Source organism: Salvelinus alpinus, chromosome 30 (assembly GCF_045679555.1).
Source record: "Salvelinus alpinus chromosome 30, SLU_Salpinus.1, whole genome shotgun sequence".
NCBI lineage: Eukaryota > Metazoa > Chordata > Actinopteri > Salmoniformes > Salmonidae > Salvelinus > Salvelinus alpinus.
Genome location: NC_092115.1, coordinates 33494107 through 33504293, shown reverse-complemented (window position 1 = coordinate 33504293; position 10187 = coordinate 33494107). Strand labels below are relative to the sequence as shown.

Below are 10187 nucleotides of genomic sequence, written 5' to 3'. Positions count from 1 at the left end.
TTATAAGTGAAATAATCTGTCTGTACACAGTTGTTGGATAAATTACTTGGGTCATGCACAAAGTAGATGTCCTAACTGACTTGCCAAAACTATAGTTTGTAAACAAGACATTTTTAGAGTGGTTGAAAAACAGTTATAATGACTCCAACCTAAGTGTATGTAAACTTCCAACTTCAACTGTATATTGGCCATATACTACAAACCTAAGAGGGGCCTTATTGCTATTATAAACTGGTTACCAACGTATTTAGAGCTGTAAAAATAAATGTTTTGTCATACAGGTGGTATATGGTCTGATATAGCACGGCTGTTAGCAAATCAGCATTCAGGGCTCGAACCACCCAGTTTATAAATATATATATATATACAGTATATACATTATACATACAAAAGTATGTTGACACACCTTCAAATTAGTGGTTTCGGCTATTTCAGCAACACCTGTTGCTGACAGGTGTATAAAATCGAGCACTCAGCCATGCAATCTCAATAGACAAACATTGTCAGTAGAATGGCCTTACTGAAGCGCTAAGTGACGTTCAACGTGGCACCGTTATAGGATGCCACCTTTCCAACAAGTCAGTTGGTCACATTTCTGCCCTGCTAGAGCTGCACTGGTTAACTGTACTGTAAGTGCTGTTATGGTGAAGAGAAAATGTATTGGTGGTAGGCCACACAAGCTCACAGAACGGGATCACCGAGTGCTTTAGCGCGTAGCGCACAAAGATCGTCTGTCCTCGGTTGCAACACTCGCTACCGAGTTCCAAACTGCTTCTGGAAGCAACGTCAGCACAATAACTGTTTGTTGTAGCTTCATGAACTGGATTTCCATGGCCGAGCAGCCACACACAAGCCAAAGATCACCATGCGCAATTCCAAGCATGGGCTGGAGTGGTGTAAAGCTTGCCCCCATTGGACTCTAGAGCAGTAGAAATGCGTTCTCTGGAGTGATGAATCACGGTTCACCATCTGGCAGTCTGACTGACAAATCGCGGTTTGGCGGATGCCAAGAGAATGCTACCTGCCAGAATGCATAGTGCCAACTGTAAAGTTTGGTGGAGGAGGAATAATGGTCTGGGGTTGTTTTTTATGTTTCGGGGTAGGCCCCTTAGTTCCAGTGAAGGGAAATTTTATCGCTACAGCGTACAATGACATTCTAGACAATTCTGTACTTCCAACTTTGTGGCAACAATTTGGGCTCTTTTCCTTTCCTATTTCAGCATGACAACTCCCTTGTGCACAAAGTGAGGCCCATACAGAAATGGTTTATCAAGATCAGTGTGGAAGAACTTGACTGGCCGGCACAGAGCCCTGACCTCAACCTTAACTGCGAGCCAGGCCTAATCGCCCAACATCAATGCCCGACCTCAGTAATGCTCTTGTGGCTGAATGGAAGCAAGTCCCAGCAGCAATGTTCCAACATCTAGTGGAAAGTCTTCCCAATAGAATTGAGGCTGTTATAGCAGCAAATGGGGGACAAACTCCATATCAATGCCCATGATTTTGAAATTAGATGTTCGACGAGCAGGTGTCCACATACTTTTGGTCATGTAGTGTATTTTCAAAAATGTCTAAAAACACATTTTAACTTCGTTTTTACGGAGTATTGTATGTAGATAGGTGAGATTTTTTTACATTTCATCCTTTTTTTAAATTCAGGCTGTAACAACAAAATATAAATTAAGTCAGTGAAGAGCCTGTACGCAGGTATACACAGTATAACCACTTACTTTCAGTAGGAATTGCGTATACTCACTTCTTAATTAAGGATCGGACCCTTTTTTCAATTTTCGCCTAAAATGACATACCCAAATCTAACTGCCTGTAGCTCAGGACCTGAAGTAAGGATATGCATATTCATGATACCATTTGGAAGGAAACACTTTGAAGTTTGTGGAAATTATCTGGTAAAAGATAATCCAAACAAAAAAACTAGCGCTTTTTTTTCATCATCTTTGAAATGCAAGAGAAAGGCCATTGTGTATTATTCCAGGTTAGGTGCAATTTAGATTTTGGCCACTAGATGGTAGCAGTGTATGTGCAATGTTTTAGACTGATCAAATGAACCATTACATTTCTGTTCAAAATGTTGTATAAAGTCTGCCCAAATGTGCCTAATTGGTTTATTAATACATTTCAAGTTCATAACTGTGCACTCTCCTCAAACAATAGCATGGTACTCTTTCACTGTAATATCTACTGTAAATTGGAGAGTGCAGTTAGATTAACAAGAATTTAAGCTTTCTGCCCATATGTCATGGGAAATGTTCTTGTTACTTACAACCTCATGCTAATCACATTAGCGCAAGTTAACTCAATAGAGCCCATAGAGGTTAATCCCCACAATGTGTATCAAAGTAGTGTAGTGGAGATATACGCCATATCAATTAATTTAGCTTATGGAACAGATCAGAATGTTTAGCTAAAAATTTTATTAAACTATTATTTTGAATTTGAATGGTCCTAAATGCAATTTGCGGGAAAACATTGTTCTAAAATGTGCACTGCACATGCAAGCGGAATCATGGACAGAGATAGAAATATCCGTAAAAAATGTAGAAAGAGGGAAGATCTAAAGATGCAACAACTTTCATGGGTTGCTAATATGACTAGGATAATGTCTTTGGCTGCTAGACAATGAAAGAAAGCTGAAAGATAACCAATTGAACAGGAGAAGCATATGAGGAAGCCATTATTAAATAATTGCCTTCACGTTTCTATGGTGGATTTTGGCTATAAGCTACTTGGAAGCAAGATAAGGCATCACTCATAATATGAAGTAAAACTTCCAGGTTTCAAACAATTAAGAAACGGGAAAAACATTGCAATGCTAATGATAGGCCTAAAAGTCATCTGGTATAATCTTAGAAATAAGGGTTCCAAAAGGGTTCTGCGGCTGTACCCATAGGAGAACCCTTTTTGGTTCCAGGTAGAACTCTTTTGGGTTCCATGAAGAACCCTCTATAGAAAGGGTTCTACATGGAACCCAAAAGGGTTCTTCCTGTAACCAAAATGGTTCTGCCTGGAACCAAAAGGGGTTCTTTAAAGGGTTCTCCTATGGGGAGCATCTTTCTTTTCTAAGAGTGTACTTAAATGTAAAATAGATACAAAGTAGCCTGCCTACCTGGCAGAATGATATTATGATTATTTGCATCAATCCAGTGGCTATTTGTTTTGCAAAATCTATCTCATGTGCTACAGAAACACCACTAACTTGCCAGAAGATACCGACCCCACCGTTATGCTTATTTACACTGAGCTGCACTGGGGTCGGAACGCAATTATGGTTACATTAAGATACTGTGGAGCCGGCGCGCGATATAGATCGGAAAACGTACCTCAATGCAGGGATGGGACATACCCCTGTACTCCAAAATGTACCTTTATCGACACTGATAATTCAAGTATGTTGAAATACTGCTTGTTTTCCGTAAAACTGGGCTTTCCATCCTCATGCTAGCTAGCAGTACCCACAGCAGTCATTATGGAATGACACATTGTGTTGAACAACAAAAGAGCTGATTGCCTGACACTGCCATTCCAAAATGGCAGCAGTGGCCACTGCTAGCCTTCTGACCCCAGTGCCGCTCAGTGTAAACAAGCGTAACGGTAGGGTCAGTATCTTCTGGCAACACCACTAACCAAACAACAGTGCTTGGTGCATGGGCACTTGAATAAGCAAATCTAAATATCTTACATTTTACCCAGACCTCAAAAGTGGTCTCCTGATGTGGTTTACACATTGTTATGGATTTCTAACATCCAATTTGTTGTTTTTCTATTAAAACAGTGTGACTTTGAGAGTGAAACCCGCCAAAATTGGACAAATCTGAAACCAGCCTCATTTATCTGTTTCAATAGTAGGTCTACTATACTACTATTAGCCTACTTGCACAGGACAGCTTGGGTTGGCCTGACTGTGAAAGACCAAAATGGGATTCATAATTTTAGGTCATCCAGAGTTTATGGCACTGTTCCTCACTGAATTTTTCAAACACGGCACGTTTCCGTCGCCGGGTGGACCGTTTGGGAACTTTTTGGCAAAATTAGCGTATACAGTTCTCCAGGCACCACTACACCACTGGTGCTGACATTGTATAGGCTACTCTCTCAACTAAGTGTGTGTGTGTAAGCGCTTAAACACAAACATGTGGCTGTATCACCACCTCAGTCTGCAAAGAGGAAGGAAGAAGGAAAGAAAAGACAAACAGGTAATAAAAGACAACAGAAGAGAAAACCGAGAGGTGAAGCACAGAGTCCCCCTGTATTAGCGAGAGCAGATAAGCTGAAAATGAGGAGTGGATTAGTGGTGTGCTTTGACGCGTCTCGACACTGAGACCTTTCACTTTCCCCCGCCGCGTCATAATGCCTGTCATGCTGCCTGACACTAAGCCTGGCTCTTTATCTTAATCCTCCTTACTGAGAGACTATTTGGACTATTGGGGGGCCCCATGAGCAGGAAGTAGAAGGGTAGAGGGTGCAACACCACTTAGCTGAAGGGCTGGCAGAGTAAGGAAGCATCAGAGCTCTGTCCTCTGCCAAGGTCTGGTACTCCTGAAACACAATAATAACTATGGTATTCACACAATACACATTAATACCAAATGGAATACACTAAACATTAATACTAACGGAATACACAACATACACCAACAGGCTATCCTCAGTGTCCCAAAACTGATGCTCATTTGAAACACAGTACTAGGAGTGGATTGTCTTTATTGTCTAACTTCAATGTATCTGACTGAGTGAAGCTGGCTATTGATCCTACATCCGTGACCTACTGTATATAGAAGAATACTTTTAAATGTATTAATCCTAGATATTGAAACAGGAAATCATATATTGGCACATCACATACTCATCCATGTACAGTATATCACACATACGATTAGGTAGGAAGTGCCATTAAGAAAATGGAGGGCTCGTGTAAGACAGCTGAGTTTGAAATGTTGCCTTGGGAGTGGCCCCTTGGTTTTAAGAGTGGTCGCAACGTAAGCTTCTGCTTCAGATGATGCTAGCACATAGAGTACATACACAAGTACATCACTTACACAAGTCAGTCAAAGAAGATGCAAAGAGAGAGACACATTTCAAACATTTTGTTATTTCCCAAATCCAGGAAAGGCTACATAGTTTTATTGGAGTGTTTGATGAATAGGTCAACAGTCAGCCAAGCATCCAAGCACACAGCAGCTAACTCTTTAGCTTTATGCTTTGTCTCACGTTCCGAACGTAAAGAGAGAAAAAAATACAATAGAAAAATTAAACAAAAACAAACAATATTTACATACTGCATTATAAATATGTCAAATGTACATCATTATACACAAAGTACCTCAAATGGTCAGATAATGTAGCTACATTGAGACCTAACCAAAGTACCTAAAAATATGCTTGAGAACAATGATGAAAAAATTGAAAAGATATCAAAATAGGGTTTACAAGTCAAGGAAGACTGACTGTAAAAAACAAAAATATTTTCAATTGTTTGACTGGGAGCTTGTCTGGTCATAGAGAACCTGGGTACGTCCGAAATAGTAACCTACTCCGTTTATAGTGGACTACTTTTGACCAGGTATCGCATTGAACTCTGGTCAAAAGTAGTGCACTATTTAGGCAATAGGGTGCCATATCAGAACAGCCCGTCTTTGGGGGGAAACATTTTGCTTAGAATAATGGTTATAGTCAGGCAGCGTTAAGAGTAGTGGGGAAGGGAAATATTACAAGGGTGAATATGGTCCTATGGCATCAGGTAAGTATATACCTCAAACTCCTCTATAGGAAATAATCTACTACCGTATATCAGACATACTTTGAAATGTACTTGAGAATTCATTGAAATACGTTGGTGCCATGGTGGTTTGTACACGTACTGTACACCTACTGTACACCAAAGGAAAAGGCCAACTCGTCAATGTAGTTATAACGTAAGGCTGTCTACAAGCTCTGTTGACCATCAGTCTAAATGTAATTTGGTTGAATCTGAGGGCCAATTCAGGACAACAGGGATGAAAGCGAATACTGTATTTGACACTATTCCTGATTGACCACATCTTTATATCTTGTGGGTTTCAATAAACTACAAATACTGAGGGAACACAGCGGGGGGGGGGGGGGGGCAAAGCTGGTTTAAATGTCCTCATTACAACCAGTTTACAACCAGGTTATAATATGGTTGTAACCAGGTTGTACTGACGTAATTCCAACCAGTTTAGCCTGCTGGGAAATAACAAAACCATGTAGATAATGTAACAGCGTTAATATGAAGAGCCTTTGCCCTGTAAACATAAACACTGCCATAGTACATTTAAAGACCAGAAAACTGGGTTTTAATTTCAAACCTTAAAACGGCAGAAGAGCGAGGAAAATGAAATGTCTCTATATACTTTATGCCAATACCACTTGAATGTTCCTGTTGTGAAAGTCCCTCCTCCATCTTGTTTTGTCTCGTCTATATATATACACATATGATATTATCATGAAGAATTACCATAAAAACTGTCAAGTTATCTTGGCTTTTCTCTCCATCCCATCTTGACCCTTTTAGTCTCTATCTCCATGGTTTGACACTTGAATGTACCTGTTTTGGTCCCTTGAGTAAGGGTGAGGGGTTGGATGGTTCGTTAAAGTCACATTGGTTGTAGAGGAATTGAGATGGAAAGCTTCAAAACGACTCCAGTAGTCAACGTTAATCCACACCACTTCAGGATAAGTCTTATTGGAGGACGAGCTACTGTTTACTAGCGGTTGGAACCAACCAACCAATCGTACTTTCCAATCGTTTCGTTCTGAACAGAACCACCACTTTATTTTATTCCGTTCCACTGTTCCGACCAGCAAAATAAAGTACTGAACCATTCCATTTTCTATCATTCCTTTTTGGCCTGTGGAATGAACTGTTTTTTACATTTAGTTCAATAAATTACTTCACCAATCAGGGCAGATAGAGCAGCTTGCTATGGAGCGGGCAAACTAGTTGTTAACATGTGTGATGGACAGACAAGTGTAGGGGGCGAGATGCGATTCCCCTGGGTGGGGAGAGCGAGAGGGTGGAGGAGGAGGCTTGGCTTGTTATGACATGCATTATCCGAATTAATCCCGCCGAATTATACTCTACCTACAGAGGAGCGGTTTCTATGCAAGCGCTGGGCCTTGGTGATTGGTGAGTCCGGTCCACTCTGAGAGTTCCGAGGGCTGGCTTAATGCTGGACCAGAGCTAGTTAACAAGCTTGTTTGTGCAGAGCGGCACCATAATTAAAAACACGTCTTCCTTTTCGTAGTTAATAAATCCAATGTGAAACGTGATAACTATAGTATCCTTAACAAGCATTGAAAAAAGTGAATCCATTCTTCTCTAGCCAATAAAAAATCTCTCCCCGTCTTCAGAATCACACTTGTAATGTCAGTACAGTAGCCTATGCTTCGGGGGGGGGGGGGGGGGGGGGGGGTAGCCTAAACACGCACAGGCAAAGATTTCCAGCTTGCAGGCACTGGTATACGTTTCTGAGTGACAGAGTGAGGGCTTTGCATAGGCTCTTTGTTGCGTTTCTTTGTGTGCCTGGAAAAAAATTCCCCGAAACATAAAATAACATTATTAACCGGTTCCCATGCTTTTAAAATAACAGATAATTTCCTCGCTTCTGTTTCACAAAAATGTTATTTTCCTGTTTTCGGTTCCAACCCCTGCTTGTTACAGTGGTCTGTACTTGAAAACACCTTTTTTTGCTCCAAAAACCTTTTAGTCAAACAACTATAAATGCTGGCCTTTTCTCCCAATGGTGTCCGTACACAGATTTACCCAGTCACTTCCTGTCTCTCCTTCATTCACACACGCGCACACACATGTGCACCGCACACACCCACACACGCACCACATAGTTCACATCAACAAAAGACATATAATCATGAGTACCAATATACAGGGCCTTCGGCTACAAGAGGTGAACAGACATTCCATTATGCCTGCAGGGGCCAGGTTATGTGATCTGTGTCAAATAGTTATCAACACTCTTCAAATCCATCCAAAAATTACTCCAACAAAGCTCTCTTAATGATACAATTTCCTTCCTTCAATCATTCCTCTGAATGATTTCTGATTGAAGAGGCATTTTTACAAAAACCAATCGACATGATGCTCATAAAACAGACCCTCAATTCCCTTATAATCATGGATGATTTGCAAGCGGGACGTGATCAGGGTGGAAGAACAAATGACTCACTTAACTATCTCCCAAAATTCTCCCATTGTGCAATCATCTCTGAAATGTCAAATTATGATTTAAACCTTTTGCCCGTAAGTAAAGTATTTCAATCATTTTTGACCTTCCACCTAGACATGCGTTGCTTTTTTACATGAATGGCATGTCAAGAGTTTGATGGCTTCATAGTACCAATACTAACTGGTTAATTTAGAACCTTCTGAATCCTGAAATTGGTGGGCTATGGAGGACTTGTTGTAAACCCTATTACACTATCTACAGTAATCCCTCGTTTATCGCGGGGGTTACGTTCCGAAAATGACCCGCGATAAGTGAAATCCGCGAAATAGAAAACTTCTTTTTTTTTTACAATTAGCAACTATTACATGTATACAAATACAGTGACTCACGTGTAGGCCGTTTCACTGCTCTTCAGACTGGGCCGCTGCATCCTGACTGCGCTCTGCAGTGTTCTCTTCTTCTGAAGCCCGCGGTGCAGGTGTGTTTGTTCGGGAGAAGAGCATAGTGATAGGCAGCTGTTGTCGCTCTTTTTTCTTCTTTGCAAAAAGATCCTTGTACACCGACATGCCACCATCGATTACGTTGGAGAACTGTAATGAACGGCTCATCAAAGGGTCCCATTCCTCAGCTACTCGCTTAAGTTCAGTGGCCATTCGCACCATGGTTGCTAAGCGACCAAGCGTTAGTCCTTCCTTCCTTCCTGGCCAACTTAATGTAAATTTGCCAAGCTGTTTTATGTACGTACACATAACTGCACGAGACGACAAAATGATAGCACAATTCGTAGCATGTTTTGATACAAGAAGCGGGAGTGAGTTTTTAGCGAATCAGAATGCAGAGCACAATGCACCAAAAAAAAATAAAAAATGCATTATGAAAATCCGCGAAATAGCGAATCCGCGATAAGTGAACCGCGAAGTGGCGAGGGATCACTGTATAGGAATAGTTTCTTTCCTGTATGACTATGGATGATACCACTCATTAAACGCTGTGCGTCCAACATGGAAGTTCCTTTGGAGTATCTAAAAGCAAAATGTTATGAAGGTGTTTATCTTTCTCTATATAGGGATAAAAGCATTATGGGAGGGAGTTTGTCATTTCATCAAACAGCACAATATAAACACAGTTTGGCTCCAACAGAGGACGACAGGAAAGAAAATGTTCAAGCATAGAAATGAACTGTTTTACTAGAGAGGGGAGGGGTGAGCCATTCATTTGGTTGATGCTTAATAACAATAAAAAGCTTTAAACTGATCATGATTGTTACTCACAGACAGTACCGCTGTGCCAATGATATGAGAAAACAACAACCAAACAAGTACAATATACAATGTCCACCAGGTAAGCCTGCCTCTCTCAGCATCTTGGAATATCTCTATCCTGTCCGTTGCGCCCAAAAAAGCCTCCACTGTCAGTCATTCAGTTTAGGTTACACAGTATGAAGCGGAATAGGAGGAGAATGGGTACTGGGAGAGTAGTACGGTCACTGGGTCTTCTATGGGGACACAGTGTGTTTATGTTCACGGCCTTGGTGATCGGTGAGTCAAGTCTACTCCGGTCTGCTCTGGGATGATCCACTCCTGGTCCTACATTATACTGACACTGCGGTTGAGCTCACTGAGGGCATTGTTGTTGTTGACGTTAGGGTTGGGGTTAACATTGGGGTTTCTGCGGCTCATGTTGGGGGTGGTGAGGCTGCTGTCCGGGTCATTGGGGCAGCCGTGCTGGAGCAGGATGTCAGAACACTCCTGGCTTCCTGCCCGGCGGGCGCAGGACAGCGGCGTCTGGCCGCGTGCGTCCCGACTTTTCACGTCCACACCGTACTGAGGGAACAGATGAGAGGTGTGAGGAGGAGAAGTGGACTGGACAGAGAAAGGTGTAGTTGACATTGTGGTCTAGCTAGTTGAGCAGATTCACTCAAAGAACTGCATTTTCCTCCACAGCCAGGAGTTTTTCCTGGTCGTG

General features: G+C 41.6%; 1 protein-coding gene across 2 annotated transcripts in view; it reads right to left on the bottom strand.

Annotated features, from left to right (window-relative positions):
- Window positions 1-5096: 5096 nt before the first annotated feature.
- Window positions 5097-10187, bottom strand: part of LOC139560229 (arf-GAP with GTPase, ANK repeat and PH domain-containing protein 3-like) — a 227662-nt gene continuing 222571 nt past the window's right edge. For both annotated transcript variants that reach the window (XM_071376805.1, XM_071376804.1), the window contains exon 18: window positions 5097-10045. In XM_071376805.1, coding sequence (XP_071232906.1) covers window positions 9809-10045 — 237 coding nt within the window. In that variant the 3' untranslated portion in view covers window positions 5097-9808. The remainder of the gene's footprint in view (window positions 10046-10187) is intronic.